Genomic DNA, 21,435 nt, shown 5'->3' with positions numbered 1-21,435 from the left:
ATATGGGGGAAAATACGGCTTTGAGAGGTTGTGTTCTATTATTTTCGGAGATTTTTCTAACGTCAACCATTCTGTGACTCAGCCACTTTTTTTTACGTGGAATTACGTCTTTTGGTAGGATAGGAGGGTCATTCCAAAGTTTCAAATTTGAGATCATGAGAAGAGATCAGGAATAAGAGCCAATAATTCAGCTGTTTTTGAACGGATTATGGAGAGAACGTAATGCCTGAAATGAAAGAAGGAGTCATATCTTCATTTACGTTCTGCCGGGCAAAAGAAATATGCGAAAGAAGGGATCATATATCCACTTTCTTTAAACTGATAAAAAAAAGCCTGAATATTTTGCGTTTTTTTACGAAATCGGTTTGTACATGCCAAACGGCGTTATGCCAAACGATTTTATGCCAAATGATCTGCCACCGTTTCGGCATAAGAATTGTGTCTTTTATGAGGGTAAAATATTTCTGTTGTTTTTCGTTGTGTTTAGTCTAACTTGAACATACATATTGAACCGTTGGACTAAATATACGACGACAAACATTAGAAATATTTTCTCCGAAAATAAAAACAAACGCCAATACGTCGGGTAAATAATAAACTCGTTGTAATATTGCAAGCTTAAGTGGCCGTTAAACAAATACAGTCAAAATTTGTTGCTTTATAAAATGAGGTGAGAAGTAAAATGTTCAAAGTGAATAATGATGCTGAGGAGGGAGAAATGAGATGTTCAAAATGAATTTAAAGTAGTGAGAAATTAGTTCTGAGGAATGGAAGTAAGTACTGTGTTGTGAGATTTGTGCAGTTACAAATGAAAAGTGAGTAGTGCGAAGTGAGAAATGAGAAATGAAAAGTAAGAGAAAGTTTTGAGCGATATGTTGAGTAGACAGAAAAAGGATGAGGAAGGAGGAAATGAAGAAGAACAGACAAGAGGGAAAAGGAACAAGGAAGAAAGAAGGAAGATGAAAAATAAAAACGGGAGAAATAAGAAAGAAGAAAGAAAAGGGAAACAGGAAGCAACATGAGATAAGAAAGAAGGTAGAAAAAAAAATCCACCAAGTATCAAGTAAGTACGAGGTGTCTTTATCGATGTAGAACGTGAAATACCGCAGTCGCTGGAAATCGTAAATCATAAGGCCAACATGGGGCATCGGGGCAGGACAAGAGATGCATGTCCACTGCGAGACAAACGGATTAAGGGGAAACTCAAAAAGTCGACATTGTCGTACGCTGGAATAGCTAGCGAAAGCCAGTAGTATGAAGAAGGTATAAATGATGAAGTAATCGAAGAAGTAGCTATCGAAGTTTTGGATGGAGAGATTCTTCTGTGGAAGAAGAAGAGGCAGAAGAAAAAGAAGAACAGGATTCAACGAAACTAGTATTTGAAAACAAAACGAATCAGTTGTGGTATGAGCGGAAGGATATTTTGAATTATACAAAAAATAAGGAGCATCTACGAGAACAAAGTACGCAGCTCGCCAAAAGCGCGAAAAACACCAATATATTATGATAATTTTGTTTATATAAAACAAACGAACCTCAAATAGATGCATTAGAAAAAAAACGGCATTCGGCCAAATGGCGTTTTACCAATTAGCATTTCAAAAACAACAACTTCAAACCTAACCAAAAAAAGAACGTCCCATTATTATGACTTCTTGAAGGACTTCTAAGAGCAAAAGTTTACGCAGTGCGGGAATTTTTTAATTTCAATGAAAAATTTCAAAACCCGTGAAATGGCATGAAAATGTGCAATATCTGCTTGTAATATTGTGTTTATTTCCATTTTAAACTCGGTGGGTTAAAGGAATATGATTGATTTATCAACTAATCATTGATCTTTGCATATATCTATAAAAATAGATTATAAAGCACCAATTGCTTCCACGACTGCTATTTATGTTAAATTGATCATAGAGTCCACTTTATTTTTATTCGGTTGTCTGAGATAGAAAAAGGCACTTTGTTCGCTATCTTATGACGATCACGACCTTTTACAGTCCTATACTGAACATCGGTAGTGAAAATAACCGACCAATTCGGTAATCCAAATCAGCCAACACTTGTAAAAAACAAAATACCGACCACTCAGTAAAAACATATGTTTTACTGAGCGTACGATAGCATATTTACCGCGGTCTCGGTATCCGACGGGGGTTACGTGACGTTCAATATGGCGCCATACTTATAGTTCTCCCTTTACTTACTTTAAAATATATTCGAGATAATCTGTGGCTTGATTCCATGCCAAAACCAGTGAAAAATGTACCTATAATATGAACAATATCCAAGATAATATCCTTGTGAAGTATTTAAAAATATCGTCGTTTGTAAAATAGCTTTTCTTTGAATTTTCAGCTCAACTGAGAAAATGTAATACCCGTTCATGCCATTGTCAGCACAATTGAGAAAATTTGTGAGACTGTTACCGACATTGCAGAATGTGTTACGGAACTCCAGTGCTACAAAGAGCTGGTGAAGACAACATAAGTGGAATGCGATAGATTTGCGATAGGAAGTGTAGCAGCTTGCAAAAGGAGAAGCAGCCATTAATAGTTTTTATAAGATAATTTACTTATCAAAGTGTGTATATTATTATAATTCATCTAATTTTAAATAAAAACAAAAATAATAATAGTTAAAACTTTTCTTCATGTTTTATTTAATATTGAGAAATTTGTTGGTAATTTTCATTACCGAGTCCAGTTCTTTTTAATAAAGATTCGTCGGTACTTTTTTTACCGAGTACCCGAGCGCACAGAACCGAGCAGTCGGTAAAAAGGCGATGTTTTTACTGAGGTGACTACCGAGAGCTCAGCTGCTGAGAATTCGGTAATTCGTTTACCGAGTTCGGCGAAAAAAATTAAGTGTGTGAATATTTGTTTTACCCATACCGCCATTCCATGGAAAAGCGTGTTATTCACTGTACCCCCTCCACCCCCCTAAATTTTGTACGAGCTCAAATCAGGAGAGATTCTTGTAAACTAATTAACCTAAACTAAGTTACCAAGTAACTTAAACTAATTGATAAAGAATGTGTTATTATTTAGTATAAGTTATTGCAACTAGCGCTGTAACTCCGTTATTAGTGGAATAAAAAAACGAACTCTTAGGCAGTGTTGTATAAAAACCTTTACACTAGATTTACAACATACAACACATTTTGAAATTCAGCCTCTGGAATGAGTTGTTGATAAACTTCAAAATGACCGAACCCGGATTGTTAAATGATCGATAACATCCTTGCATCTTACTACCCAATTCTCACTTCTCGATTCTTACTCACTCACTCTTACTCACTTATCATGTCTCACATCTCTCATCTCGCGTAAAATCTTACTTTTCACTTGCCACTTCTTGATTCTCACTTCTCACTACGATCTTCTGTTTTCTCACTTTTTACTTCTCACTTCTCACTACACACACCAGGCTTGGCATTTGCTCGCACAATGAGCTCAATGAGCAAAAAAAAGTTCATCAAAAGTGAGCAACAACATTTCACGGATAAGATCAAAACATACAAAAAAGATGCTCTTCGTTGTGGGAAAAATGAGGAGCGGCTCTCTTTGAGAGAAACCGTTCGTCTCAATGAGCCTCTTTGAGGAGCATCATTTTTGTTGGTCTTTCCAACTGAACGTACAGTTAAATGAAAGCACACTTCTGTCATACCATCGCTACCCGCACAACAGTCTTACACATTCGTACTTTTATGAGACCAGCATAAAGCAGACCCCACACGACGGAAAAAGTTTGACAAACTCTTGATTATTGAAGAAAAAGATTGATCGTGTGAGTGCGAACCCAAAATATTGAAGTAAATATTGAGGGAAATCAGAAAAGTTTGATATTCTTTTCAATATTTCCCCTCATCTCCCCCCGCAGTTTGCCCACAGGAGTCGATGACGGTTGAGTGTGTGCGTGTTTTGTGCGTTATACCGCTATTTGATTCATATTATTTCAAGAAAAAATTGAGTTTTTCTTCAGCTACGGCCATGCCGGCTAATCAGTGAAAATATTGAAGAAAAGTTTGATGAAAAGTTTGACGAAAAAAGTATTGTCAATATATGCCTCGTGTAAGGTCTGCTTAAGAATAGGGACCGTATATAGCATCCATGAACGGGTAGAAATGAACACCATTCTATCTTTACATTAATTATTTACTGCTTCTAAGCAACAGGCAGCTTGATGTAGGCAATTTAACATTTATCTGGTTAGCAATTACAATTTGAAGTGCAAAGAGATTATTGACGAAATTATCTTATACTAGACGAACTGTCCGATCTCTCTCGGGTTTTATTTTTGATCTGTCAATCATTTAGTTGATTGAGGCGTCGCACTCTTGATCGATTTCAGCTCGAGTTTGATGGCTTTCTTCAGAACTTATTAAGGTGAAGGTGGGTTGAGTACCAAACAAAGCTTTGAGAGTATTGGTACAATACAAACTGTCATATACTGTAGCAGTATTGGTGTCGTATTTATGAAAAAAACAAAGAATATTTGTAGGGTGGTTCAAAAAACGACCCATTTCCACCACGCTCACTTGATTCTGTCCCATGCTACGAGTGTCCTCCAAAAGCCGATTTGAACAAAAACTGATTGAGAACAAGCCGATTTAAGTTTGTTTGAAAACTATTATGGGAAACTAAACCATTCATTACACTGGCTACAGCGCCTCCCCTCCAAACGCTGGCGAAAAGAGAACCCACATAGCTGAAAGCAACATTCCAGAGACTTCACTGAACGCACTTTAGGAAAGATCCGTTGAAATAGCATTTTATACTCCGCTCATCCCCATGTCACACTTTTTGTATGAAGTATCTGCTCCTGGTGAGATAGATATGTATCACAGAAAAAATCTGACTATTTTGTTGAATTACACAAACACAATGTCCGCGGAACGGACACGGCAAATTTGACGGAAAATATATGGGCTAACTGTCAAATTTGCCGTTTCCGTTTCTGTTCCGCCGACATTGTATTTGGGGCTTTATTATTATGCTAAAGATTTGCAACCTCGTTAAAAATCGACTCCCAACTATTGGAACGTCCATTTAATATGCATTGTCTAAGTAGTTAAAGCTCTTGAATTTCATCCAGTTATATGGTCTCCCCCTCACCAGCGCCCAATCACGGAGTGCCACAATCAGAATAATGTAAAATTCAACCTCGCCATATCAACTGCCATACAAACCTGAAACGACCTGAGCACGGTAAGCCCCTATTCAAAACCAACCGAACGAAACCAGCGAACGACACCCAAAATATGAAACATAATCGACTGAGCGCGGCGGAGCAAAATCAGTTTTGAGCCACCCTGTTTATTAGTTTGCTGCTATCGGTACCGGTGTTTACATTCGCTCCGCGATCAGTTTTTAGTCGTTTTTTCGAACAAAAATAGCAGTTTATATTAAGTTTTCGCGTCAAACAAGTGACTGATTTCATAAAGTGATGTTTCATTTGCATTCCATCAACATTTCGGGCTGCTCATGTGCGGAGAAGTGTGTAAAAAAATGATTTTTTCAATGCCCTTTGAGAAGAAGTGGAGTGCAGTGATAAACCAAAAAACCGCGGACGGCAATTAAATTGGCACGAAACTGCTGGTTTTGTTCGATGCTGGTCGATGCATTCGAATGTTGGTGGGAGAGGAGTGCGGGAGGTGTGGGGGTGACCCGTGGAAGCCATATTGACTGCCATCGTGGTACTCGTCCAACTGTGTCCCGTTGCATTTAGACAACTTCCCAACTTTCCCCAGCAAGTTGATCAACTATTAGTATGTACAAATACAGTTGATCCCATGACGAATCGATTACTGAGAGAATCTTGTAAATTGATCCACTCGTTCGTGATTTATATTGCCTCAAAGGAAATGCAAACTCATTTTTATATATAGAGACTAGTTGAACGTACCCGAGCTTGCTCGGGGTTGTATTATTTTTCATTCCTGTCAATTGTTGTGTTCATTGCAGCGCCGCACTCTAGATCATTTTATGTGCGATCGCATTGGGTTTTCTCCAGCCGGATGACACACAACTCTAGATTGCTTTGAGAATAGGTCGTATGTGCAAAAGAGAGGCTCTCTTTGTTCACGCTCTCTTTCGCTTGTACATAAGCTAATTTAGCATATTTTGCCACATTTTCACTTCAGAACGCTAGACAAAGCTATAATCTTTAGATATCTGCCAAGAAATCTGAAGTAAACTTTATTATAGATCTGTAATAATCGAAAGAGAATGGAGGCAAAGAGAGACTCTCTTTTGCACATACGACCTATTCTCAAAGCACTCTAGAACTATGCTTCTGGCTCCAGCATAAAATTCACGTTATTATTTTGCTGTGGGCGTTATTCTCGGATACAATATTGTTACCAAATATTCAAATTTGGTTTGCACCGTACTAACCGTGTTGTGTTGAATGACGGTCTTATTACAATTAAATTGAAAATCGAACACATTTTTCACGGCACGGAATACGTGGTACATAACAATAATAGTAATAAATTTATTCAAATCGCTTAACAACAATTACTCCATCACAGAAAACTAGTCCTGAAATGATGTTTTTGTTTACTAATTTTGAATTGTCAGTGGGGCCCACCTCGCGCTAACCCCAGAGATGCTAGCCACCATTTTTCCCCATTGGGGAGATAGGCGATGACAGTAGGGTGGTTTTCTCCCAACTGGCCATAATATTGTATTTAGACAGTTTTCCAGCTCCCCCCACCAGATTTGCAAACTTTTTGAATACACAGCGGAGCCCAAGCCGAATCGATTGTTGAAGAAATCTTGCATATCGGTCTTATTAAACCGCATAACCCCAGTGTAAACCATTTTGACCGATAAATACAAGATTTGGTCGACTGCTTCAATTTTGATTAAAATATACTAAGCTGTTTCAAGAGAATGTCTTCAACGTGTAAAAATAAAATGAAGCAGTCCTTAACCCGCATTATGACAGTGATTGAATTGTTTTCTAAACAAACACGATAAATACAATTACCTACTGGCTACCCTTTAGATTAGCCAACTAATTATCATAAATTTATTCGCCACCACCAATTCCGTCCTTCGAGAAAAGAGGCTCAAAGATACTCAATGAGCAACTTTTTCCTCACCTCATTGAGCCAAACCATTTAGTTATCATTGAGAAATGAATATATTTCGGAGCAACCCGAAAAAGAGAGAAACGCAAAAGTACAAAAGAGAAGAGCAAAGATTCGTGTGTCGAGAGCAGTGAGCATTTTTTTTCTTCTCCTGATTTGCTCTGAGGAGCATTCCATCCCTGCACACACACCTCATTTCACACTTCTCATTGCTCACTTCACATTTTACACTACTCATTTTTAAGTATGTACTTACAATCCAAGCAAATTATTTTCATAAAAACCGAAATTCCGAAGAATGTTGGGTGGATATTAAGGGTTTCGTATTGTTAATTCAAATAATCCTTAGGGGGTGGGTTTCCAATTTACTTTTAAATGCAACACACAACACATAATGGTTTAAATTCCGATTGTAATAGAATTCCGATATTGGAAAAATGTTAATCGCAGTGTTCAGTGGGGCCTTCCTTTACTATGCGGGAAGATGCGTGGCTGCAAAGCAACAAGGCCACGTTGAAGGCAGTGGGGCTTGATTCCCAGTTTTCTCGACTTTCCTGAGCCTGAATGTATTATTGTGTTGGCCTTATGACACACGAATGCAAACATAGTAACTTGACTTAGTAAACTCGTAGGAATAACTGTGGGAGTGCTAAACAAACACTATTCTGCAAGGTGCCCAGTGGTGGATATAATACCAATGAGAAGAAGATGAAGAAATAGCAACATCAGTGTCTTACGGTTTATTTCCTATCTGAGTCACCAATTGAAAAAATACGGTAGTTACAATCATTTTGAAACATCAAATCCTTTTGAAATTTGCGTAAAAGCAATCATAGTCCGACAACGGACTGATTGTAAATGAAGCTTGAGAGATAACAATAAAATAAGATAAAATGCAATATGTGACGGCCTCTATGCATTGTTTGTGCTACATTTGTGTGGTTCTTTATTTTTAAATCAAATGACCCCCACCCTGAACTGAAATACCATCACCAAAATGTGGAACAATTTTGACGTACACTCACCTACTGATCGCATTGTCCGACGGCGAATGGTGCGGGCTGGTCAAATTCTTAGCCACGTGAATCTGCCCGTGACCGATGCTACCGCCGCTGCTCAGCCCGCTTATGACGCTGCTATTGCTGCCCCCGCTGCCGGTGCTGCTGTTACTTCCGCTGCATGCCGCTATGCTGGGCGAGGAAGTTCTTTTCATCTGTGGCGATTTCTCGAAAACCGACGCAAAACTGTTGCTGGGTGGTCGCGATTGGGGCGTGAGAGTAATGGGCGACGGCACCTTTGGGGACTCCAGCTTGATGCGCATCTCCGGGGTGGACCGCTCGGATGGCGTCTTTTCGTGGGTGGATAAATTTTTAAACTTGTCCGCCACGTGAATGGCCGATGACGTCGAAGAAGATGACGCCGACGAAGGTAGGCCCGCTGGGAGACCAAGGTGCAGATGTTTCGTCTGCTGCGATTGATGAAGTGCAGCCTGTTGCTGTTGTTGTTGGAGCTGATGCTGCTGTTGTTGTTGCTGCTGTTGCTGATGCTGATGCTGGTGGTGATGGTGATGATTGCTATTAGCGGCGGCGGCTGCGGCCAAGGCCAGTTGATTCGTAAGTAGACTGGTGGTATTTATTGCACTATTGACTGTGACGGGGGACTCGCGGGTTGCCACCGCGGCGGCCGCTGCAGCCGCTGCCGCAAACGCCGCATTGCTCGGATGATGCGGATGATGATGGTGGTGGCTTGATTGGTTCAACATATCGTTGAAGTTGTTGCTTGCGACGGTATTAAAATTTAAACACTGCAATAAATTCTCGCTGCTCATGCTTGATATCACCTGTTGGCCCACGGGGATTGTCAGGATGGTTTGGGTGGCGATTCCTGTGCGTGTGTGCATGAGCAGTGGCACCAATTGGTGGGGTTGGAAGAAAAACAAATGGGAAATTGGTGTTAATATCGGATAAGAGATGAAAGCAGATACAAACGTAAATCGCACTTGAGCCGAGTAAAAGGGTATGCGATATGAAGTTTGAATGAATATTTGAATTAAAAATCAAATTGAGCCACATTTCGAAGCATAAATTGATCAAAGTTTAACCTAACTGAAGGAATAACAAAAAAAATGTAAACGACATTTTGGTAAAAATTGACACAAGTTCAGTAATATTGATTTAGTTCTAGAATATTTTGGCATTATAACACTTTTTTTTCTATATTCATAATGCAACAATGATAAAATTTGTCTTCTTAAAATGCAAAACTGGCTTTTGTTTACTGATTACTTTTACTAAATTTGCATGGTGATTTTGCTTTTACTAACAATAATACTAAAACTTTCTAAATGAGCTAAATGATTTCTATGGCTTCTTTATGATGAATTTTGCCCAAAGCAATGAAAAATGCTAGAACAGTTCCAATGGCAAGATGGCATAACATAATTTGTTTCAATTCGATTTAAATAATAAATTGTAATACAAAAAAAGCTATTAATTTTTATTCCCTTTTACGGAATTTCATAATGCCTTCCAGTGTTGATGTTGACTCACCTTGTGACGTTGGTATGAGCAGTTGGGCCCCTTGAATTCCTTGGACAATCTGTCCAGACGCTAGAATCATTTGAGGCATTTGGGCAGCTGCAGCTGTCAGAGGTTGTGAGGCGGCCCCCAGTGCCCCCATCACAGGAGAATGGCTTTGCGCTCCTAGACTTAGATTGAGTGGCGAATTATTAAGTAGCGCCGACGGTAAACCAGCCGTCGGAAGTCCTAGCCCTGGTAACACTCCCGCTCCTCCGGTCAGCTGCGCCAAACTCTGCAGCTTCTGTAGGTTCAGCATATCTTGCACTGGGGACGAAAAAAGTATGACTCATGTAGACCATAGTGGAGTTCTTTACGAAGGGTGGTTTTAGAACTCGATATGTACTCACTAGTTCCATTTAGATGCACCTGGGCTGCAGCGGCGGCAGCTGCAGCAGCTGCCGCCTGGTTGGTTACCGGGGATCCACCCGTCGGCAGGGATAGGGGCGACATTTTTTCGCGGCTTCGTAGCGCCGCGGCTACTTTCGCACGGCTTGACTCGTCCAGTGGACTGTTTGATCGGCTACAATTATCACTTCTTTCACGGTCCTGCAAATGGAAAGAGAATATAGAGGAAGGTGTGAGTCGAGCTGGGCTGATTGGATGGTTGAGTGAGTGGTACGAGCTGATTCGTCGTGTTGCGGTCATGAACAAAACTGCGGCGGTGACGAAAACGACGGTGACGACGACGATGAACGACCCGTGACAACGACAAGGCGTAGAAAATCGTAAATGTCGTAATTAAGGAACGGAAATTAAAATTGACAAATTTCAAAAACTCGTAATTAGTCACAATTATATTTAATTACGGTGGCCAAAAAGTGGGGAAAATTTAATGTCGTAGGAAGCGTTAGTCGGTTGGCGAAAACGAATGTTGATATGTAATGATGACCAGAATGTTTTCTAGGAACTCAACCAGATGGAGTGACATTTACTAAATAATTTTATTTAAAAATCTGAAGTGACAACATAACATCATATTGCCGGTAAAGGTAACAGTTCCAAATTAATACTTGGTGAAGAACTGGATGAAATACAAAAGTCGTGTAAATAAAAAAGATTTTTTTTAAAGTTGATGAGAAATTATTTTGGGGAATCACAAACGGTGTCGCGATCATGTGTCATACATTTTGCATTGTGTCTTCGATAGTGTTATAAACTTAAAATTTGGGAGTTACATATATTCAGAACTTCGCTTTCAATATTCATTATCGATAATTATACAGTATTCAGACTAAATATTATTATCGAAGCTAATTTTGACTTATGTATCTTTTTGAGTTACATAATATTCATGTTATCATCCTGTATGCGAAGACAGACATAACGGTTTTCTGACTGAAAAAAATAAGACGTTTCGTGCGCTAATGAGATTGTTAACGGATGACTCAATTTCGTCTTCTAACAAAAACAAGAAACATTTTTTCAATGAAAAAAATCTTCCCTACATTGACTTGCATTCTGGCGTTTGTTGGTAGCAAGTACAAAACGTTTTGCTACCGCCATCGGGGGTGACAATGGGTCTGGGGGTGAGAATGGGTCAGCGGCCTCACCGACAGTCTAAAGGTCGCAAAACAAAATCGTTTAAAAAGGTCTCTTATAAATCTGTTTTCTTGTCCTCAGAAGTATTAAACCTATTCTACAAGCATTCTATGCAGTTGAAACAGTGACCCATTCTCACCCCCATTTGACCCATTGTCACCCCGGACGACGGTACTATTTTTGCCTTCCTCGTTGGTGTGCGACGGTAAATGCAATAACATTGATCATGAACAACTCAGATAGTACCCGGCTGCGGATCTACAACTCTGACAACGAGTTCTTTAGCGATGGAATACTCCCTCGAAAGCGTCAACCAGTTTCCGAGGAAGGGAGTTGCGTAATCCGCACTACTCCTACAACTCGTTGTATGTTTCAGATCACTGCTCATATTTTTCCACTTCAATTGGTGACCGGTGGATTGTCGAATTCGGGGAAGGGTCACCATCTGACCGAAACTCTTCTTCTTCTTCTTATTGGCATTGCATCCCCACACTGGGACAGAGCCGCCTCGCAGCTTAGTGTTCATTAAGCACTTCCACAGTTATTAACTGCGAGGTTTCTAAGCAAAGTTAACATTTTTGCATTCGTTTATCATGAGGCAAACACGTAGATACTTTTATGCCCAGGGAAGTCGAGACAATTTCCAATCCGAAAATTACCTAGATCGGCACCGGGAATCGAACCCAGCCACCCTCAGCATGGTCTTGCTTTGTAGCCGCGCGTCTTACCGCACGGCTAAGGAGGGCCCCCCGAAACTCATTTGACCAAAATACGGCCGAATATGTAGGTCATTTGGCGGAATAGAGTCAGTGATTCAAATAAATGGTGCATGATAGGACGCCAAAAATTTGAGAAATCCGAGTTTGTGGTTGTCGATCAATAAGTAAAGGCCTGTTTGTGCGTGTTCTTGAAAAGGATGCAGGATGATCGCGCGATCATACGTTATAATTTATTATGCTTTGTGCGGCCGGTAAATACATTAAGTTGTGCGCACTTGGTTGTATTTGAGGTTAGGACATCGGTTCGATATGAAGGAATGTAGTAGAATTTTTAAATGTGCTTAATTATCCCTTAGATCGCATCGCTTACCGAAGTGAATACAGATAAACTATCCTTTGTAACTAACAGAGGTATGCTTTCTAGTGGCAACGAGAGTCAGATTAACAATCCTTCCCTTCGTATATGACCGTAAGGACGTGGACGGCACCGTTATTTAGCATTTGCATTAGCATTGTTACGGTGTAGTTCGTAGATTGGACACTAGTGATACTCATCTTTTACTTTTGAGATCCTTATCTAGAATGCTATCAGAAATCAAAAAGAGGAGTGGTCCTTAATTCCGGTATTAGAAAAAAAATAACAAAAGCATGAGGATTACTACTCCCGGCAGCGCCCATCTTCGCCGTAACTAGGGAGAGGAAGGAAGTGTTGATGTGGTACTTACTTAACGAAAGGCCACCGACTTAGCGACACCCTCATAAGTACCACGGCCTGTAGCTGGCAATGTAACCGTGATAGATTTTACCCCGTAATACACCAAGTAAAGGTGTCTACCCATTGTTACGGGTCCGTATGGACGTGGACGGCACCGTTATTGACTGAAAATATTTGAGCTTCCGAAACGAGTACATTGAGAATGGGTAGCTAATCCCAAGCCCCATTTATTTGGTTCTCTGTACAATTTCGCAAGTTCTTGTCAAACACGAACTTGTCAAACAGTTCTTGTCAAACACAAACTACGAATGCTCATAAAATAGGCCTGTTGGCCGAAGAGATTATTTGGCAGAATATGTCATTTGTCCGTTTGGGTCATATGGCCGAACAGGTCATTTGACCGAGCAAGTCGTTTAGCCGAATAGGTCATTTGGCCGAATATGTAATTTAACGTTTCACTTATCATCTAACTCTCAACCATCATATCTCACTTATCATAGCAAAAAGTGAGAAATGAGAAGATGGAATTGATGAGTGAGAACAGAGGGATCTCCTTTCTTACTTCGCTCTTCTCACTTTTCACAGAGAGAAATAATGTGAAACGTCTCACTTCTCAAATCGTATTACTCATTTCTCAATTCACACTGTAAAAGGAAGAAGTGCGAAGTGGTCAGATAGAGAAACGTCTCACTTCCTATTTCGTACTACTCACTTTTCACAGTGGGAAGTGAAAAGTGTGAAATTATTAGTGAGAAGTGAGATGTCACATTACTCACTTCTCACTTCATACTGTGAGAAGTGATAAATAAATAATGAGCGATTCCAAGCAACAGCATCAAAATTTAAGAAAATTTTTAATTCATGTTTTTCTATTGAGTTGAAACTTTGCACAGTTTTTCAATTTCATCTAAATCGTCATTTTTCGATATCAAATCTTCATATTGAGTCACGACTAACTTTTCAAAAGGGTGTATGTGAAAATGGTTCAAAAATATTTAAAAAGCTGCACAGCAAAAACGGAATGTTCGATTGTTATGATTTTTTCAGCAAAGTTAGACAACTAAATGGTGATTCTTAAAAAATTGTACACCGTAAAAAAAATTTGTTTTGCTTTAGAAAATCCATTATATTAGCTATCTACCATAAAAATTTGGTGATGGTAAACTAATAAACAAAAAAGTTATGACATTTCAAACATTTCACAATTTTCACACAAAGTAAACAAAAAAAAATTTCCGTGTATTTTTTTTTCAAGAATCGCAGTTTGATGCTGATTTTATTGTTAAGGGCCTTGCCTGAGTTAAACAAGTTGTTTGTATGATATTCCATATTTATGTATTCATCGATATTATGTATATTATATGTATAAATATTATATGTATAAATAAATAAAAATGAATTAATATTATCCTAAGTATTAAATTAAATGTGGCAGTTACACAATGTTGTTATAGAAACTCTAAGAGTTTTGGGTTTGAATTTTGGTATGGGTTATGATATCATGAAAACAGTTTATTAATACTTATTTTTTATTTATTTTATTCAAATTTTTAAAATATCGAACACTTTTGAATTATTATCAGCACAGTTTGAGTATAGTTTTGCTTTAATTTTATTTTCCGACAATGGAATGAAACAGTGAAATTTTTGGGTTCCTTGGATCGTTTTCGCGTTATTAAATTGCTCGCTGAGCTCTGAAGCCTTTATTTCGTACTCTTCAGTAGTAGTAAAACAAAATGATAATTTGGTTAAATCTTTTCTTTTCTACGATTTGCCCAATCAAAAGTTCTTTCGCAGTTTTAATTGTATGCTCACGTTCTTTGGCTAAACTTGCTCTTGTGGCCATGCGCTTTATTGTTCCTCCAATAGCATCACAAGGACCTTTGCCATGTGATGTAGCAAAAATGCCATTCTGCATCAATTCCGTACATTGATTTAAATTGACATAGGCTCGAAAAATTCTTACGATTTTGTACTGCGACGCTGCTCCGTCAGACATGAAATATATCTTTTAGACTTCTTTATGCTTATCAACGCGTAGAAAGTTTTCATTTTTTCAATGAACAAGTTTACGGATACTGAATCGTGTCTTAAATCTTCGGAAATTATAATAAAACTTAAGTTTTCAATTTGCGTACTTCCATTAAAATAAATAACGAATGGATGAATTGTAGCTTGTTGTACGTTCCAGTGATGGGACTGCACTTCATCTTGCAATACAAAGCTGTAATTTTCAGAAAATCACAAATGACTAAAAATTCACCATTTTGTAATGTATTTTTCGTATTTTTTAAAAAGCTGGATTGTTCTGTTTTAATGAAATCGTGAGGATTAAACTTTCTAATTTCAAGCAAAATATGACACAAACTCATCTACAGGTTTTACAATAGTTTCTATGTCACACCTATCCATGGTCACCCATTGCTCAAATGATAACTGATCAATATATTTTTCTTCAAACTCAGCGAATAAAGTATTTTCCAATGATGAAGAATCTGGACAATCCGAACAAGATCGTAGATAGCAATTTGATGTTGTATTTTCACACAAAAGACTACCAGTTAACATTTTAATATCCTTTGTTAAATTGATTCTTTTCAAACTATGTAAAATAAGATTAATATTCTCATGGGTTGTGCACACACACACATTATGTGTTCCTGAATTGGAAAGAAGCTTATATTGCCTTGGCCGAAGGCTTGCAAATGAGGAAAAACCTATTTTAATATTATCGTGAATTTCCTTGAAGCGTGTGTACGCTTCTTTCAAAGTCGTCATCATTAATCGTTTTTGGATTGCTTGACGCTTTCCATCTTTTTTCACTGATACATAATCTTTTGACCAGGCATAGCTCGACTTACTTCATCATCTTCAAAATATTGAACTACTATTTCTTTTGTCTCATCTGTTAATGCAGTACTAGACCTAGTATTTTTGGTTGAAAGACAGTTATTCTTCAATTGTTTTGCCTCTTTTACTGTATTTCTATTGGTTTTGAACTCATCAATGGCATCCTGAATAGACCACGAACTTGGCAGCATCGACAAAATCAATAATTTTTCTTTCCTTGTCGTGGCTGCATTCGAGAACCTTTCCTTCATATTTATAATTACCTCATCGTAGTCTGTATTTTCCACATCATCAGGTCCTAATTTGAAGAGGTTTCTTCTGTACAGCTTCGTTTATTTCACGGTATTTTTCTCCGGGTAATAAACGTAGTCCATCTTACTCCATTTAATCGGAGTCACTTTTATCCCAGCTATGCCCCTCGTTAAAGCGTTTGATGTTGACCTTTTGGATACACTCATCTTCCGATTGATTTGTTGAAACAGATTTCGCTGATGGTACGGTGGCAAGGCTCTCAGCACTTAATACTTCTGGTAATTCCTCAGTTGTTGTCGATACATCTGGCAATTCCTCAGTTGCTGTCGTTTTCGAACTTCCTGCGCTCTGCTCAACCGATGATATACAGATTGCTCTTTTGTCAACGTTTAGACGGCAGGACGTGCAAATGCGTAAATTTGTATTCAATGTGGACATTGGAGCATAACCAGTCGCTTTCAGTTTATCTATGGTGCTTTCGGTGAGATTTCGTAACTCTTTTGAACACTTTTTTCCATCAAACGGCCTACAACAGTTGAGAAAGCGGCTACTCATGTTGTTCGTAATATTTCAATAAACAAAATCACTCACGTAGTAATTTTTTTGCTTTTTCGTGAGCATTGTCATGGTATGTACCTATCATGCATTTGTTGTTGTTGAAGATACCCGTTTCCTCCCGATCATAAAGTCTATTCTCTAAGAGGTATATTTTTTGCAGGTAAACTATAGACGTACACGTGTATATAAATCTTTGATTTTGCAGCTTTTGTCTTAAAAATAACATTTCTGATATGTTTCTATCAACGTTATTATCAACAGGTTTCAACACTATTAAAAGAATTTTTCGCCAGTCACGTGCAATGAAAATTATGACACTATCAATACTTTTGATCACAACACTGGATCGTGTCTAAGTTTCTTATAGATGCTATGAATAATTAAATCAAAATATCATGAAAACAACTTGTTTAAATCACGTCCCTTAACAATAAAATCTGCATCAAACTGCAATTCTCGAAATAACTTACACAGAAAAAATTTTTTTTACTAAATGTGAAAATTGTGAAATGTTTGAAATGTCATAACTTTTTTGTTTATTAGTTTACCATCACCAAATTTTTATGGTAGATAGCTAATATAATGGACCGTTTTCCCTAAAAAATTACGTTCGAAAAAAGATAGGGTTTTGAGATATTTGAGTTTTGTGACAAAAATGATATTTTTAAAGGCAAAAAAATTTTTTTTTACTCTGCGCATTTTCTTAAGAATCACCATTTAGTTGTCTAACTTTGCTGAAAAAATCATAACAATCGAACATTCCGTTTTTGCTGTGCAGCTTTTAAATATTTTTGAACCATTTTCACATACACCCTTTTGAAAAGTTAGTCGTGACTCAATATGAAGATTTGATATCGAAAAACGACGATTTAGATGAAATTGAAAAACTGTGTGAGTTTCAAATATTTTCGAAATGGTCGCTCAGGATCGACTGACATGCCCTCGTGGAATGCCTCTAATGCAAAGTAAGAAAAAGAAGTAAGAAGTAAGAATCTATTCGGGCAAATGACCTATTTGGCTTTATGGCCCTTTCGTCCAAATGACTTTCGGCCTTATGGTCTGTTCGGCCAAAAGGTATATTCGACATAACTTTCGGTGTGGTGGCTTTCAGCCAAATAACATCCGTCGAATTCAGTCTAGAGATTCGGAATTTCCTCAGTCTAGTCCTCTGCGTTAAATCTTGACTATTCCGACGAGAAGTTCCCCTGCTGAGGAATGCCCCTGAAAATGGTTTCCTATGTCCTTGATCCATTTAGTTTTCAGCTTAATTGCAGATTACTTAGATAGTCACCGGCGGCAGATCTATCCTACTCCCAACCAGCGGATTGCAGATTTTAAAACAAGATGAACTTATAATCCTAATATAAAAATCACGGAAATTAAGCATATATAAAAAAGCAGATTTTAATACAATTTTGCATAAGAACCTTACAGAGACTGTACAACATTTTGGCACACAATACAAAGTACGTGCTCTGTCGTCTTTGTTGGTTGCAGCTGACTATAACCAGGACAGGCAGAGGATTATGTATGTCTCAACTTTTGCTGGTTCCACCTAAAGCAGTGGTCCTCAGCATATTTACTATAAAGGGCCGCACAGCAATTTTGAATTGTTGAAGCAGACCACAGTATATTTGCAACATTTGTTTTTCTAGATCTAATATTTTTCATATCTATTTAAAATTTGAACGAAATTTGCTGCTGTGAATATCCTTCAAATAATATACTTTAACGAAAATTTTATTTTACGAAAATCGGGCTTTCCACAACAATATCTTTTAGGCATAGTTTGCAGAACATATTTTAAGCCATTTTACAAATATACTCTATTACCAATATAGTCCACTCCAGCTGATTTGAAGAGACGCAACGCAGTAGCGCCGCGGTGTCACAAAAGGCAAGCATTGTAGTAAAGAGACATTCCGAGGGGTATTGAAACGTATAATTCAATATTCAATATGACATGTCGAAATTATATGCTAGAAATCATCAAATGACCTTATTTTGATATCTGAGTTCAAAAATAAAATTTCGGAAAATGTAATTCAAATTTTCTTAAAGTGTGAAATTTGTGTAATTTTTGCAATTGCCGCACCCCTTGGTTATCGTTTTCAGGCGTTAGTTTCCTTTTGTGACGCAAGATGGAGTGGATGTTCTGTCTCTTGCCTAACATATTCACGGATTCACGAAGTGGACTATATTGTTAATACACACTTAACTCATTTCACCGTATTCGGTAAATTTTACCGAAATCTCAACAGCAGAACTGTTCGGTAATTTATTTTACAGATTTTTTGAAATTTTTTCCATTGCTCAACTGTCAAAATCACCGAAAATCAGTTTGGTTTTGCGATTCTTGCCGCCTCAATTTTGAGCCTGCAGTGTACTGCCCATGATCGCATATTTGTAACATTTGCATTTTGGTTGATTTTGTAAATCGTTATTCAATCCTCCCGACAAACTCAATCATTTCCAGCATACCATAGATAAGCAAGATTATTAAGCCTATTTTACTGTTGTGGGATTAGATGCAGTAAATTGAGGTTTCTGAACGATTTACAGGCTTTTTACAAAATGAACAAAAACGCGAGTGTTACAAATATGCGATCATGGGCAGTGTACGAGCGAGACAAAACCATAATGAAAGCTCTACGGGAATTATTAATCCGCACGGATTCCATGGATACACGGCTTGGAAACTATGGAGAAAATCTTCGAAGGATTAATAAAATCATCTACGAAAACCAACAATTGAAATCCACGAATAACTCGCTTCAACAAACATCCTTCCTCAAGAGCATTGACAAGCTGACTCTTGATGAGACTACTGAAGATCCAATCAATCGCTCAAGATCCTGTGATGAAACCTCATTCTTTGAGGTCCTAGACGAAGTGAACAGCTCAATTGTTCAACTCCCGGATAAATTTACGATCGGATCCAACAAACGCGTGCAAATTGTAGACAAACCCCCAACATCATCGTCCAATTCAAACGCAACCCGAATCAATGTGTCGACTCCTGCACCTTCCGCCGATAGAATAAAACGCCCCGCCAATAACATCGATTTCGTACCTCCCTCCAAAAGCTTTGGCAGCCCCAACTTACATCATGTGGAAAATGGATCGCAATCTGTTACCAATAAAGACGATGTAAGACCAAGAAATCCCTTGTTAAGAGTTGCTGATGCCAATCCTCAACCCATCGATGTCGAGTCGTTCTACGTCACACCTTTCGCGCCGGACCAGAGTGAAGACGATGTTAAATTGCATGTCGTCGACATTTCTAATGCAGACCCATCACTAATAAAAGTGACCAAATTGGTTCCTCGAGGGAAAAACACAGCCGATCTCTCCTTCGTATCGTTCAAAATCACCGTTTGTAAATCCTATTCGAAAATCATCGGCGATGCCTGGTACTGGCCGGAAGGAATAACAGTACGATCGTTCGAACTGAACCAAAAAAATGGACCTACTCTACGCATGCCGAACAACAGATGAACTTGAAAGCTCTCAATGTAAATCGAATCTCCTATACAACGTACCCAGGACGCACAGCATCAGGCACATTGGAAGCCCCAACGCCCCCCATCACAGTCGTGACCAAGATGAATACACAGCTAGGTGTTGCAATCTGTCAAGTTTATGGACGAGAAGAAGGCGGGGGTGAAAAATTCATTTTCGGTGCAAAACATAAACAAACCGGCTGGCTCTCCCATACTAAAATCCAAGATGGCTGAATCGTGAATTTGGCAGATTGGAACACCTAGTGGTGTATTCATCTTGGTCGTGACCCTCCAGCCAGCGTCCAACAGCCGTCCTGGTCCTGTGTTTGGGTCCGGTGAAAGGGGCTTCCAGCCTGCATCATCAGGCAAGTACAATCGATCAAAGAACAACAATCGCTCTGATGATATTTCATCCAACAGCCGCCAAACAATCTTCGACTCGGATTTTCCCATCTGTAATCCACCAACGATTCATCGTCCGGGACGCACAACGAAAAGCACTTTGGAAGCCCTGAAGCCCCCCACCACAGTCGCGATCATCCAGCCAGCGGCCAACAGCCGTCCCGGCCCTGTGGTTGGGATCGGTGTAAGGGGCTTCCAGCCTGTGCGACCAGGCAAGTACAACCCTGTTACGAACACTGCTGGCTCTGAAGCTATTTCTCCCAATAGTCACACCGATTTCTACGATTCGCATCGCTATATAACATGCAACCTAGCAATTCAACATCCGGGGCGCACGAAAAAAAGCACTTTGGAAGTCCCGGAGCCCCCCACCACAGTCGCGACCATCCAGCCAGCGAACAACAGCCGTCCCGGCCCTGTGGTTGGGATCGGTGTAAGGGACTTCCAGCCTGTGCGATCAGGCAAGTACAATACCATCGAGCACACTGCTTGCGCTGATAATGTTTCCTCTCGCAGCTGCTTTCCTGCTCTACAGACGAGTCAGATTCGAATGTGCAGCCATCAGTGCCAGTCGGATCCTTGGGATATAAGCCTCTCTCATTCTACTACCAGAACGTCAGGGGATTGCGCACAAAGATCGAAAGTCTACGTATGTCAATGGGGAGTTGTGACTACGATGTGCTTATTTTCACAGAAACTTGGCTCCATTCCGACATCTCGAATGCAGAAATTAGTTCAGACTACACTATTTACCGTGGTGATCATAGTGAATCAACAAGCCTACATTCACGTGGCGGGGCGTGTTGATTGCTGCCAAAACAATCTCGATTGCGACACAGTATATCTAATGAACTGCAACAACCTTGAACAAGTCGCAATCCGCATCAAGTTAGAAAATCGTTTTATATACATAATCGCCATTTACCTCCCGCCTAACACTAGTTCTGAACTCTATTCTACCCACGTCGACGCGGTACAAAGTATTATCGAGCAATCTTCAGAGTCCGATATTATTTTGTCAATTGGGGATTTCAATCTACCTAACTTGCACTGGCAGCTGGACCACGACATCAACGGATACGTCCCCTCAAATATGTCCACCGATCCTGAGAGAATTCTTATCGAGACTTTGTTTGCCACTAGCATGCGCCAGATGAACGGTTTCTGTAACCATAATGGAAGACTTCTAGATCTCGCTTTCGTTAACCTACCTGAATACTTC

At 39.1% G+C, this 21,435-nt stretch overlaps 1 protein-coding gene across 1 annotated transcript in view; it reads right to left on the bottom strand.

The window, feature by feature from the left end:
• The window catches only part of LOC134204638 (protein nubbin-like), a 49,098-nt gene extending 38,778 nt beyond the window's left edge, over positions 1-10,320 (bottom strand). Inside the window, exons 1-3 of the mRNA XM_062679426.1 lie at positions 10,023-10,320; positions 9,646-9,939; positions 8,122-8,980 (exon numbers count right to left, since the gene is read on the bottom strand). Coding sequence (XP_062535410.1) covers positions 8,122-8,980; positions 9,646-9,939; positions 10,023-10,320 — 1,451 coding nt within the window. The remainder of the gene's footprint in view (positions 1-8,121; positions 8,981-9,645; positions 9,940-10,022) is intronic.
• Between the last annotated feature and the right edge of the window lie 11,115 nt (positions 10,321-21,435).

This window comes from Armigeres subalbatus, unplaced genomic scaffold (assembly GCF_024139115.2).
Source record: "Armigeres subalbatus isolate Guangzhou_Male unplaced genomic scaffold, GZ_Asu_2 Contig779, whole genome shotgun sequence".
NCBI lineage: Eukaryota > Metazoa > Arthropoda > Insecta > Diptera > Culicidae > Armigeres > Armigeres subalbatus.
The sequence above is the reverse complement of the archived record's forward strand: the minus strand, read 5'-3'. Positions and strand labels throughout refer to the sequence as shown.